At 41.0% G+C, this 14,771-nt stretch overlaps 1 protein-coding gene across 4 annotated transcripts in view; it reads left to right on the top strand.

Annotated features, from left to right (window-relative positions):
* The window catches only part of agla (amylo-alpha-1,6-glucosidase and 4-alpha-glucanotransferase a), a 162,255-nt gene that overhangs the window by 25,175 nt on the left and 122,309 nt on the right, over positions 1-14,771 (top strand). For all 4 annotated transcript variants that reach the window (XM_088015023.1, XM_088015021.1, XM_088015020.1 and 1 more), the window contains exons 4-5: positions 5,047-5,216; positions 12,290-12,493. In XM_088015023.1, coding sequence (XP_087871149.1) covers positions 5,047-5,216; positions 12,290-12,493 — 374 coding nt within the window. The remainder of the gene's footprint in view (positions 1-5,046; positions 5,217-12,289; positions 12,494-14,771) is intronic.

Consider the following 14,771-nt stretch of genomic DNA (forward strand, 5'->3'; position numbering starts at 1 on the left):
ACGCCTTTCTAGACCCGGGAAGCACGGCAACATTCTGCACAGAAGACCTACAAAAGAAATTGAATGTGAAAGGGAAACCAACCAGAATACGTCTCAGCACCATGGGTCAAGATGCACCAGAAAACCAGAAGTTCATGGACAGTATGGTTCTATCAGAGCTCAAAGTGTGTGGGCTGGAGGACAGTATGTACGTCGAGTTGCCCAAAGTGTTTACTCACAGCAGCATACCTGTTCATGCCGGATACATACCCAAGCAGTCTGATATCCAATAGTGGCCTTATCTAAGTGAAGTGAGTTTGCCAAAGTTAGAAGCTGAAGTAGGTTTACTTATTGGAGCAAACTGTTCAAAGGCGATGAAGCCTTGGCGCATTATTAATGGCCAAGATGGAGGTCCTTACGCTATCAAGACGACAATAGGCTGGGTTGTGAGTGGACCTGTAAGGAGAAATGAAACGGAGAATGAAACACCTCACGCATTCATGAACAAAATCACATTGGTGGAGATAGAGAACCTGTTGATCCAACAGTACAACACTGACTTCCCGGAACGCAATTATGATGACAAAGAAGAGCTGTCTCAGGAAGACAAAGTATTTTTGCTGTCTGTGGAAAAGACAACAGTCTGTGAGAATGGGCATTACTGTGTCGGATTGCCACTCCGAAATGAGAAGCTCCAGATGCCTAATAATCGTATTGTGGCAGAACAACGCATTGCGTCTTTGGAAAGGAAGTTCAGGAAGAGTCCTAAGTTCTTTGAAGATTACAAGAACTTCATGGAAACAATCATTACTAAGGGCTACGCAGTCCGGGTTCCAACAAATCAATTGACCCGAGAGGACAACAGGGTGTTCTATATACCACACCATGCAGTCTACCACCCCAAAAAGAAGAAGCTTCGGGTGGTATTTGACTGCACATCCTCCTACCAGGATCGGTGTCTTAATAGTGAGTTGCTCCAGGGGCCCGATCTGACCAACACGTTGGTTGGCGTCCTCCTCAGATTTCGGGAGGAGCCTGTAGCAATAATGGCAGACATTGAGTCAATGTTCTATCAAGTTAAGGTGCCAGAGCATGATGCAGATTTACTCCGCTTTCTTTGGTGGCCCAACGGCAGATTAGACGAGCCTATGGAGGAATTCCGAATGGCAGTGCACCTTTTTGGAGCTACTTCTTCTCCAAGTGTGGCCTCATATGCACTGAGAAGAACTGCGGAGGATCACAGGGACACTGCATCTCCGGACGCAGTTCAGACTGTCCTGCGCCATTTCTACGTAGACGACTGCCTGAAAAGTGTAGCCACAGAAAACGATGCAGTGAGACTGGTCAAGGAACTTCAAGCTTTGTGTAGTAGTGGAGGGTTCACTTTAACAAAGTGGATGAGCAACAGCAGAAAGGTGCTAACGTCAATCCCTGCAGAGCACAGAGCCACTGAAGTCAGAGACCTGGATTTACGACACGACACTCTACCAGTGGAAAGAACACTTGGTGTGCAGTGGGATACAGAATCAATACTTTCCTGTACAAAATAGAGCTACAAGACAAGCCAGTGACCAGAAGAGGTATCTTGTCAATCGTCAACTCCATCTACGATCCTCTTGGCTTTCTGGCGCTGGTTATCTTGCCTGCTAAACTTTTGTTGAAAGATCTCTGTAAGGAACATCTTGACTGGGATGAAAACATTGATGGAAAGCATGCTGAAGAGTGGAGCAGATGGCTCGAAGATATCACCTACCTCTCCAACTTCCATGTAAGTAGATGTTTGAAACCCACCAACTTCGGATGCACTACCTCAGCGCAGTTGCATCATTTTTCAGATTCCTCAGAATACGCTTACGGCACTGTGTCTTATTTACTGCTGGAGAATGAACATGGCGAGAAACACTGTGCTTTCCTTATGGGAAAATCAAGAGTGTCCCCACTGAAGAAAGTCACAATCCCTAGGCTTGAGTTGACCGCGGCGGTTGTCGCAGTGAAGGTCGACAAGATGTTGCACGACGAATTGCAAATACCACTGCGACAATCTGTCTTTTGGACAGACAGCACTACGGTGCTTGGATACATCGACAGTGACACGGCACGTTTCAAAACGTTTGTTGCTAACAGAGTTTTGATGAGCCGAGAAGCAACCAAACCCTCACAATGGATGTATGTCAGAACAAATGAGAATCCTGCAGATCAAGCCAGCAGAGGCCTGAAGGCAAAGAGCTTGGTCGAAGGAGGAATATGGATAAGTGGACCAGACTTTCTGCTGAATGAAAAGGATTGGCCAGAACAGCCTGTGCGAAAGAAGGAAAGCCTAGAAGATGACCCGGAGGTCAAGAACACAGTCGCTGTTCACATGGTCAAAGTTGAAGAAAGTATGGCACCAATGAACCAGCTACTTGCTTATCACTCTGATTGGAGCAAATTGAAACGATCCGTGGCTTGGATTGTAAAGGTAAAGGATGCTCTGAGGGAGCGTAAAGAAGAACGCAAAAGGGCATTAAGAACAATCAGCCAGACCGAACTTGATCCTGAAAAACAAAGAAAAAAGTTAGAACAACATATGAAGAAATTTCAAACTGAAAAGATAATACTCACCTTGGATGATCTGGACGCTGCTGAAGCAGAAATAATACAGTTCAGTCAAAGACAGCACTTTGAGGAAGAAATCAAGGTCCTGAGAAATGGAAGCCAACTCAGTCGCAACAGTGTGCTGTATAAACTTGACCCGACTCTTCAAGATGACACCTTGAGAGTAGGTGGAAGACTTAACAAGTCTGCTATGCCAGAAAGTACCAAACACCCAGTGATTCTTTCTAAACATAGCAAAGTTGTCACTTTGATCTTGAGGGACGTACATCAAAGAACAGGCCACTGTGGACGCAATTATGTGTTGGCACAAGTAAGACAGAAATATTGGATTCCACAAGCCAATTCTGCGATCAGGAAGATCATCGGTCAATGCACGGTGTGCCGTCGGATGACTGGCAAGGTTGGTGAGCAAAAGATGGCAAGCTTACCTAAAGATCGCCTCCTCCCAGACCAACCTCCTTTCACGAACACTGGTGTTGATTACTTCGGCCCGTTTGAGGTTAAACGGGGCCGGGGTACTGTCAAGAGATATGGGGTAATGTTCACGTGCCTTACTCTCCGAGCTGTGCACATTGAAGTTGCCGACAGCCTTGACACGGACTCCTGCATAAACGCCATTCGCCGTTTTGTATGTAGCTTAATGGGAGCTTAATGCAGACTGAATGTGACAGGTAGCCAATCAGAAAGCGCAGATACTCCTCCATGCTTTCTGAGGGGAAATTACAGAGGGGAATTCCAAACAGCTGACACGGTGCAACCCGAAGTCCAGCGGACGTTGGAGATGATATGTGGAAACAACATTAATATTTATTCAACATTTCGTGCAAAGGATATAGAAATGACAAGGAGAGGAGTTGGAGCCAAATTGCTACCGCAGTTGATAAACCGGGTAACTCTTCAGCTGTTCAGCAATGTGACATAAATAGGTTCTAATGATTTTCATTCAGTCAGAGCTTTTCGCTGACTCTAGCCACATGCGTCACCGGTAGATTCTAGTAAAGCATTGATTAATGCCTGATTTTAAAATTAGTCAACTGGGCTTGTAAACATTATTTTGTGCCCATGTGGCTGGACACCCCACGGCACGACAAACCCGATCAAACCGTTATACCTAGGATTTCTGTCGGCTAATGTGTGGTCTCTCAGGTTTTGAAAATCGGCCGACAACTCGTGTAGTGTGCACTGGACATTACACTAAGGAAATGAGGGAGGGAGGGGTTACTGGAGAGCACCGGAGTTGAGCCTTTTTTCATTCAGTGTCATCAACAGAAAGAAAAAAGGCAGGAAGAGACGATAAAGCTGATAATTAAAATGAGGTCAATAGGTTTAATTTATTGTGTGATTAATTGATTTATCGTTTATCGCGACAGGCCTACCAGGGATAGAACTAAAACATGCAGGATGCCAGCCCTTGAGGATCGACTTTGGGCACCAGTGATCTAGGCAGATATACACAACCACATTCATACCATTTCTTGATGATGGAGTTGAACTCCAGGGGATGTTTAGGGCCATCTTCTGATACTTTTCAACAACCTTTTCACTGATTTGCTTGGAGTGTTCTCAAGTGTTTATGCCATAATGGTAGCCAGGAATAACAAATGAAAGGAGCTTCCAGACATATGTATCTTTATACTACAATCACTTGAGACACTCAGCTGGTCTCCATTCCACTTGTTGTGAGATGACTGGCACCAGTTGGCTGGACTTTTGTTTAATTAGATCAATCCCTTTGAAAGGGTGAATATTTCACTTATTTGACAACATCTTTTATTTGACATCATTTTGTAGAAATTTGACATTAAAGATTTTTTTGTGATTTTCTTCTTGACCATCATTGATTTTAATTTAATTTTACTTTAAAGGAAAAAAGACGTGTTTGGAATCCAACAGACTATGGAAGAATTGATCATTATTTTATCTCATTTTATATTTTTCTCATTTGCTTTTCACCTTGTACAGTCAACATTATAGAGTGCTCAAAGCTAATAAAGGCCGTCTCTCTTGACCATGCAAGTTTTAGAAAATGTAACATATCTACTACTACGTTTTGTCTACTTTGGTTAACCTGGATATATAAGAAAAACAACCCTTCAGGTTTTAGTTCTTGATAAATCTACTACACATTTAGGGTAACATTTGAAACTGGGTTAAATGGTTGACCTCAAACCATATCTTCAATGGCTAATCTGTTTTTCAGATTAGCTAAAAAAACATGTTCAGCTAATATGAACATGCATTTACTGTTTATAACTTCAACAAAAAACTTTTAATTATTTTCATTTCAGCCTTTGGGAGGTTGCAGTGGTTTTATAGGCATAAATATGATTTCTAGCTTAGAATTCTTTCATGTGAAATTGTCTCAGGATCTCTGACAGACTGGAGACCTTTGCTCTAAGATAAGACATGGAAGCTACATGTTTTGAATGACGTATGTCAATGTTTGTCCTGAATGTAATGCTGTTCTCACAGAGGCGTGGAGAGGTTAGGAGGAGGCTACATCGTCGTTGATCCTATTCTTCGTCTTGGAGCAGACAACCATGTCCTCCTGCTGGACTGTGTCACCATCCAGACGTACTTGTCCAAATGTCTGGGACACCTTGATGACTGGCCAGACAGACTGCAAGTAGCCAAGGAGTCAGGTGGGTGCGGTCTTCAGACCCAAATGCAAACATGTAAACATCCCACAGAGGTTTTACAGCTCATTTGTTTTTTTGCCTTGACATATTTAAAATATAAAGGATAACATGTTGTAAAAATATAGCTGCAATGATTCAAGTTTAGTCATATCTCTTTGTGGAGTAAACAGCAGTCCCTGCAGCCAAAACTATTTTAAAATGCATATCTGACTGTCAATATAGAAGTATCTCCATTAAAACCATATCAGTTTGGCTATTTCAAGTTTACCTCGAAAAATAGTGTCTATTTCTGTTTCTAATCACAGTACAGTGGATGAAAATCCTAAATGTATACAATATTTAATAGTATCAAGTATAATCCAGAAATGTGTCACTGTGTTATGCGTTCGTCCTTGATTTTTATGTTAGTATTTTATGTAAATGTTTTTGTATGAATATTGATTTTATTTTCGTGTTTAAATGTATGCCTTTCATGTTGCTTGCAAGACACGTCTACCTAAAGTCCAGGTTACACAGAGATCCAGCCAGTCGTTTGCACATAGGCAGTAGGGGTTGAACGACTACATATTTTTTAAGGTCGACTACATCATGATAATAGTCGAGTCGATGTCGACTAGTCGCGGTGACGTCATAGTGACGTAAGCGCAAACCGCGTCACAACTACTTGGAGGCTTTATCAGCTAAATTCACGGCTAATATTGACCCGCCTCCCGCTTTTACTCAGTCTGTTATGAGGAATTAAAGAGCAATAAACGGATCATTCTTCGTGAGCGGCGGAGAAAAGCTCGTTGCACAAAGTTGGGTCTGACTTATGTTTTTTTTTTCCAAACACCGACTGATGCTGATGATCTCTGGATAGCTGCACATTTAGGAGTCAAATTATCACACTGACCACAATGGTGCTTTTGGAACATCACAAACCAAACTTATTATGAACGGATCCCGTTTGGTTACAGTTGAATTCAACTGCTTCCTGCTGCTCCTCCTCCCGATGCTCCGCTGATCAGCAGCGGCTCTCTGAACCGACATGCAGACGGCGGCAGACATCGCCTCTATCAGACCCTCAGGATGAAGCTTGGACTTAGTTTCCAGATGTAGTCAAACCTTTTCTTTACAAGAGACGCTGATCAGTTGGATGGATCAAAAAGCCTGACATCATGACGCGTTGTCGCACTTTACTCCGGTAGTCTTTTTAGGATTTTTTCGGCACTACTTTATTTGACAGCAATCTGACTGTAAGGGGGCGGAGAGGGCGGAGCGGGGCCTGGGCCCAGCGAATGGAGGACGGGAGTCGGACTCCTGCCTGCCGTGGGCTAAAGTCTCTGTATGCGGGCCGCCGCGCTAACCACTGCGCCGCGCAACGCCCCTATTGCGGTAGCCTGTGATGTAATTTACAGTTTCACTTTGTTAAATTATTTATTATAAATTATTTACATTTTTATACAATTTGAACTTTCTGTCGAACTCACCTAGTCCACCTTCTTTCATTTCCTTGGAAAAATCTGTTTTGTCACATGATTGCGATTAGTCGACTGGCCCAGAAAAAAGTCATTGCAGAGAAAAGAATCGACTAGTCAACTAGTCGACTAATTGGTGCAACCCCTAATAGGCAGTGATCGGAGTCTCTGACACTTTCACTTTCTTAAACCAGGTCCCAGAGTGGAACTTTTTGGGAATGACCCACGTGAAGGTGTGAAAATCCGTGGCTTCAGGGTTAGGGTTATCAATTCAAGGGCAGATAACAAAATAGTCCATCTATTTTCTGTACACCCTTGTCCCTAGTCGGGTTGGGAGGGGTGCTTGTGCCTATCTCCAGCGAACGTTTGGGCGAGAGGTGGAGGACTTTTGTCCACTAAAGAACAGTCCAATTCTTTTTCTTCCTAGCTCCAATAAGATTTCTAAAGCCTTCTCTGGTTCAGAACTGGCTTGAAACAGAGAAGGCCATCATTATGTATTAGGGATGTGCCGATCAGGTTTTTTCCTGCCGATACCGATACCGATCACCCATGAGGGCCGATACACCGATACCGATCACCGATACCGATCACATAATTATTATTATTATTATTATTATTATTTTTATCATAAACCCTACCGGTTACATTATGTTGAAAAAGGAACCATGAATTCACCTTAATTTAGACAAAAACTTGTTTTTAATAACTTTTTTCAAGAAGAAAACTAAACAAAACAGGCATTGTGCAAATTGTACTGCTATTGATAATACTATCTTTAACAGACTGATAACATATGAAGGCTCTGAAGAGGCTAAATAATGCAAAGAGCCAAAATAAAACCTCTCAACATTGCCAAAAAAATTCAAGTATAAAACTTAACATTCAAAGGCAAAAACAGGATCCATTACAATAAACAATCCAGAGTTACTGAATGAAAACTTCCTGTTAGCATGGCAGCTAGCTGATTACTGCTAGCTCTGATTGGCTGTTTCTGACTCAGCGGAGTAATTATGGAGATCAGGGAGGAGATCGATTATTTTTTTTAGAGATTATCTGTCTCATGTTAGGACAGCGAAAGTTTTAATACGTATGTAAAATTTATTTTTTTTAGGTTAGATGCTGCAGCTTTAAGCAGAGGTTCGGTGTGAGAGTCACTACCAGGTGGAGCAGAAGCGAAGCTCCGTCTGTGAAATATTACTATCTGTAGCGTAGCAGCGGTTCAACAGTGAGAACAGAACCAGCGTCTTACATCGCAGCTTGAAGACTTAAATAATTTTGCGGGTTATTTGTTTAGCTTTCTGACCGTCATGCTAATCCGGGTGAGTGTTTGTAGCTGTGCGCTGCTTTACTTGCTGTCTGATCCTCCGTATGTCTTTTTTACTGCAGTGAGCCTAGATGTAGCCAATCTCCGTCAAGTATGGCACTGTTTTTATGTCGTATTAGCTTCGTTGTGTTGATGCATTTTGACTGCTTCAATTTTCCGCCGCAACATGCAAACTTCCCCATTCACTCAGTGCGATATAGTTACACATCGCTGAGGATTTGTTGCTGCGCGTTTGCGCAGTGTGAAGGAAAGAGGAGACCAGCTGCACAGGCAGGTTGGAAATGAGATGCAGGTGATCGGTATTGGCAACAAGAGCCAATGATCGCCGATCACCGATCATGCACTTTTTCACGAAAATCGGCCCGATTATGATCGGTGACCGATCGATCGGCACACCTCTATTATGTATTATATGGCACAATCCAGTAACTATGATCCTTTCAGTCATTATGATATTGCTGTTTATATCAAACATGACTTAAATGAAATTTGAATTTGCAATTTAAAGCTGCAGTATGTAACTTTTACAAAATTATCTTTGGACCCAGCATTCTGACACTTAACCAGTAACAAGTCCATGCAAGCCAGCATAGCTGGACTTGCTCTTGGACAGTATCAGGAGTACATCTGTGCAGCTCTGATGGGCTTGACATGGTTCACCACCAGAGTGCAATTGCTGAAGCTCATGCCAGGTCCATTACCATAGTGCTGTGGTTGATGTGGTGCACCACATCATGCTGTGGCTGAATCTCATGCACAGAGAAGTTCAGTCCAAGACTGACGACTATAACCTTCACACATATGGTTCTCACTCACGGTGTAAAATAAAAAAAAAAGATACAGTGGATGATTGTTTTTTTCAAGAAAATTTTCAACCTTCATACTAAGGATTTTAATTCACACTGAAAATTTATGAGAAATAATACATTTATGTAAGCAAAATATGAATAGTCACAGGAAATATGTATTTTTCCCACAATGCAATGGAGCTGAGCTGAGACATTTTAAAGTAATTGTTGCATTTAAAATGTGTTTGTTCCCTCAAATGAACCTAAACAACTCAAAAACTTAACTGACTTAATCTTCGAAATGAAAGAGCACATAATGAGGAATGTGTCTAAAACAAAAAGACTAAATATTTCCCACTCCAATGAAAACCAATAAGTCACAGAGAGAGACGACAGGCAGACCATAATAGCCTGCAGCTCTCTGGCTACGTTGCTATGGTAATTAAGGATCTGCACCTGGTCGGCTCTCTCTGTCAGAAGCTATGCTGGGGACCAAGTTTCTATACTTATGAGATACCCAGTGTCTGTCTCAAGGACCCTGACAAAAAACCATAAGCCCCAGCAAAATTTTTAAATTTTGCTAGGGCTTGTGTATCTGTCGAACATGACAGATACACAAGCAGGCTTGTGTATCAACCTTCTTTGAGACTTAGACTTTGAGACCAATAGGACGATTTTTGTGCCCGTGAGGGTGAGTTAAAAAGGGTTTTGGAGTCAGAAATCCACTGTGGTGTGTGTGTGTGTGTGTGTGCGTGTGTGTGTGTCAGAGAGAAGGATTCCTGTCTCTGTCAGACACTCAGCCTCGTTTTTTTGCTCGTTTTTCGCAATTCATGTCGCCATTTTAACTCCAAATCCCACTAAAAGTAATAGCTCCCTTCTCAGGATCAAGCTGAACGTTTTGATACCACTTTTGTGGGGGTGCACGCAGCGGTTCGGGCTGCATTAATGGTGATGTAAGAAAAGTAAATAAAAAGACTGCTTATTGGGTGTAAAACAGTAGGTTCCTGCCATGCATTGCACAGGCAGGCCCCAATCTGTAAAAAGATCAAGCTCCTCCACTTCCTTCTTGAGTTACTATTGCCATCTGAAGAAATGCACCACTTCCGACTAAAAACAACCAATCAGAGCCAGGAGGCGTGTCTTAGCATTGTTATCATGCTTGTGTACCCACTGCTCAGTGTTCTTATGGTGGAGAAACAACTTACTGCAGCCATCATTGGTCTTGCCAACTAGCCAGAGCATTCCTGGCAGGCTCCATTGTGGTGAACCAGCTGTAGCACAGCTGGCTGCAAGGAGAGAGTGTGAGCAGCATGTACACAAGCATGTTTGACAGAGATAAGATCCTCCTTCTTTCTTGTCTTTCAAGAGTATTTCTTTCAAATACTGCATTAGCTTGGATAAATGACAACTAACTGCAACCAGCAGATCAAGATATTGCACCAAACTGTAGACATTACTCAACAGAGAAAACAAGTTATATTTGAATTTTGTAGCTTAAGAATATTTAGGTTAGCATACAAATACTTGTCATTGTCCATTTTATTCATTTTTTTCTATTATTTTATTTTTAAATCTGACCAAGGCTGGCCCAAGATTTTATGGGGCCTTGAACAGAATTTGGTGGAATCTGGGAGATGTCTGATACATCTGATATCTGATGTATCAGATATCTGATTTTTATATCTGATTAATCAAATCAGATATTTTCATTTGATGTATGATGAGCATTTTACAAAACGCATATGTATCCTAATATCGTTTTCTGTCATGTTATATCCAGCTCTAACCATGTTTTCCTGTAGAGAAGTCCTGGGTACAGTGAATCCCAGGGTTTCCCCCAGTGTATCATAGGCCTGGCGGCCCGCCATGCTTTACTAGTGCCACCGCCAGGCTAAGCGTTTCTTGTTTATGTGTTTAGGGAAAAAAAATTGCCTTTTTGTTGGGGGGGTTTTAAAGCCGGGTTGCAAGTGTCCCTCTGCCAAAATGGTGCTGGTTCTAAAATCTTGGCCGTGGTTCTTGACTTGTTAACGGGTTAGCTTCAGCTAACCCACTTGTGTGCGGGTTAGCTAGCTCTTCAGTCCGGGATGTACCCGGTCTGAAGAGCCGTCTAACCTCAGCATTAACCGCAGGCTGTCGGCTTCTATCCAAAATGTCTGATAATGCTGACAATTATGGAATTGGAGCATTAACAATATCACTTAAAATATTCACTGCCTCGATGAGACGCTCCCGCTCAGCCATTTTCCTAGCCGTCTTTTCCTGTTTATTACAGGTATCCAATCAGAACCTGAAATTTTAAGTTAACTTCCGTTGCAATCAAACTCTCTCGGAGAGTTTGATAGCGAATGTGAGAGAATTTGATAGCACGTGTAAGAGAGTTTGATAGCACGTGTAAGAGAGTTTGATAGCACGTGTAAGAGAGTTTGATAGCGAATGTAAGAGAGTTTGATAGCGAATGTAAGGGAGTTTGATAGCGAATGTAAGAGTTTGATAGCGAATGTAAGAGAGTTTGATAGCGAATGTAAGAGAGTTTGATAGCGAATGTAAGAGAGTTTGATAGCGAATGTAAGAGAGTTTGATAGCGAATGTAAGAGAGTTTGATAGCGAGTGTAAGAGAGTTTGATAGCGAGTGTAAGAGTTCGACAGTGCGTGTAAGAGTTTGTTCGTTTTGGCCCATGGGGCCTCTCATAAAATCTACCTGTGATGCATGTGGCTATAGTCAGCATAAAGTCCTGACTTTGTTAAATAAATATTAATGTTGTTTCCACATATCATCTCCAATGTCTGCTGGATTTTGGGTTGCGCTGTGTCAGCTGTTTGGGATTTCCCTCCGTAATATCCCCTCAGAAAGCGTGGAGGAGGATCTGCGCTTTCTGGTTAGCTACCTGTCACATTCGGCATTAACGCTCCCAGTCGGGGAAAACCCCTGATTTAGATCGGAGCTGCCACGACGATCTAAATCACACTACAGGATGATCGGTAACGAAATCACAGGCGACAATCAGAACGCCAACGTTCTAAGATTATCGTAAGGAGAAACTAGGGGCAAAAAATTGTGTAGTATGAACTACTGCATTTGGCTAGATATTTTAGTTAAATGTTTGTGGAAAGGTGGAACTTAGCGAAAACGAATGGTTGTCACGTTAGATTCAAGAATTTCTCAAATATCCGTTAAAGAATCAAAGCAAAACTGCATGTAAGTTTTTGATGAGGGAATAACATTAGAACATGATGTAAAGCTCAAAAATGAGATTTTTACATAATATGCCCCCATTAACTTGATAGATGTGACAGTGTATCCTGGATACCATGGGACTCTCTGATTTCAGCTCAAATCCATACCTTGTGAATCTCCATCAACTCTGAAAGATATTTTTCTTCTGTCACCCCTGTTGATAAACACTTGAAATCTATCACTCTGGGTGCAACCTATTTTATGTAACTGTTTCAGATTCTGGACATATGTGCATGAGCCACATGTGATCTTGTACTTTGTCTTTCCTTCAGGTTACAACATGATCCACTTCACTCCTCTGCAGACTTTGGGAGAGTCTAGGTCCTGTTACTCCTTAGCTGACCAGCTGACCTTTAGCCTGGATTTCAGCCCAGATGGCAAGAGTTACACCTGGGAAGATGTGGGAAGGCTGGTGGAAAAACTGAGGACGGAATGGAATATGGTATCAATCACTGATGTAGTGTATAATCACACTGGTGAGTGGATCTAGTCGTTATAGACATTTTTATTCCTGTTGGTAAACTTCTGGTTTGCATCTCTGCCAAGCAAATATCTGCTCTAAAACGATTAATAAACTGTCTTGATGAATTTATTGTTCTTTGTGATGGACCGAGTTAAAAATAGGAGTGACAGGATAAATTAGAAAAATAGGTTATAAAAGGCAAAAAGATGAATTGAGCTCATAAAAGAGGTCAAAGAAACAAAACTGAACTCGGGCAAAAATACAAACAAACTGGCTGCACAAACAAACATATATATATATATATATATATATATATATATATATATATATATATATATATACACCCCTGTGTGTCATTTCTTTGTGATCAGACCATTTAAGACAAAATAGGGGTAACTAAACATAATACAATTACAAATACACCAAAAACAAATAACAGTACAGCTAAGACCCAAAAATGAAAATCAAAATTATTAAACTTTAAATACTAATATTTACTTAAATACAAAACTTATCTAAACAAAGAAACTATAAATTCCCCCTGCCAGCAGGAACTAGTGGTGCAGTCCAATCAGCATTTGAGCCTGCTGAGCCCTGGCACCCATCTTTTGTCTGGCACTCCAATGCAGATAAGTACCAGCAGGAAAACAAACAAAGAATTAATCTTAAGCAAACAAAAGTAACTTTGAGTTGATATAAATACATATGTTAACTAAATGTGCACGCTAATGTATCCAAATCAACTAATAAATGTTTTATTGAAACTAAAGTGTTGTTGTGTTTGTATAAAAAAATAAATTGTGCATAAAAAGAGTTACCGACATAGGAGTGTGGCCATGGATTTGGCCATCATATTCTTCATAAGACACCTTATTAATTAAAAAAAAATTATTTACAATAATATGTACAACAAGTTACATAAACAGTGACTAAAAGAACGATGAGGCTTAAGGAAGGTAAAAGTGCAAAAATTACGGGCAGGAAAAGGTTGCAAATAAGAAGAGGTTACAAGTGGGGAAAGGTTATATACAGCAAATTAGGGCAGATTACATGAGAAATTCTTTACAAATTGAAGCAGCCTTTAAAGCTTTAGTATTTACATCTATTTCCAATTTCAGTTTTAGGAGTAAAAAATATCTTTCCAAAATATTTGAATATAAAGCAGTCCCAGAAAAGATAAGCGATGGTTTCCTCAGAATTGTGACAAAATGAACATAGTGGGTCTAGTGAGATGGGCACCAGCACCCCTCCCGACCCCACTAAGGGACAAGGGTGTACAGAAAATGGATGGATGGATGGGTGGGTTGGATAGGTGGGTGGGTGGATGGATGGATACAGAACGCAACAGAAAATAATTACAAATGTCCACTACAGTGGACAATTTTTCAACTTTTAAATACTATGATAAAATAGTCGAGATAGATAGATAGACTTTACACTGTTTTCTTATTCCAAATGTTCCATACATATCAATCAAGAAAAACTGCCTATACAGTCTGTACCTGCCTTAGACATAGCAACTTTGCTAGTCTAGATAATATCTATCCATTCCCTTATTAACAAAAAAGAAAGAAAAACAAAACAAAAAAAATAAAAATACAGAACAAACAAAAAGATCATCCAAAATTTGTTTTTTTCCTTCCCTCTCCACTCCTCTCTTCCGAGTCCTCACAATTTTAACTCTCTACTCATCGGAGATTAACTAAGTAAACTATTTACAGTCTGTAGCTCTATTAGGGTTCCTATAAGCACACTATTAATCAATAAAGTCTGATCTCCAAGGTGAAATAAAACCCCGCCAATTTTCCCAATAATTCTTAAATTTTCCAGATCCTAATCTGATGGAAAAAGTCAGCCTTTCCATAATATAAATATTATGCATTACGTCAACCCAATCTTCCCTTTTGGGAGCTTCTGCCTTCAGCCATTTCCTAGTAATGACTTTTTTGCTTGCTACCAACATAATCCTATACATATATCTATCACCTGCTCTTGTGAACCTTTCCATCCCTCTTCCCATGTACAGATCCTCAAATGTAAGTGGAATATTCACCCCAGTACCTTATCCATACAATTCTTTATGTCCTGCCAATAGGGTACCATGAGGGCACAATCCCAAAATACGTGGAAGTGACCTGCTCTCTTTTCCGCACTGCCTCCAGCACCTCATATCTTGGTATTTTCTTTGTGCTGGTGTACTGAAATATCTTAAAATATTCTTCCAGCCAAACTCTCTCCATGAAAGGGAACAAGATGTTTTCCACTGTTCCCCACATATCTCCTCCCAGTTC

This window comes from Poecilia mexicana, unplaced genomic scaffold (genome assembly GCF_051168715.1).
Source record: "Poecilia mexicana isolate PSO_F unplaced genomic scaffold, ASM5116871v1 scaffold_17, whole genome shotgun sequence".
Taxonomy (NCBI): domain Eukaryota; kingdom Metazoa; phylum Chordata; class Actinopteri; order Cyprinodontiformes; family Poeciliidae; genus Poecilia; species Poecilia mexicana.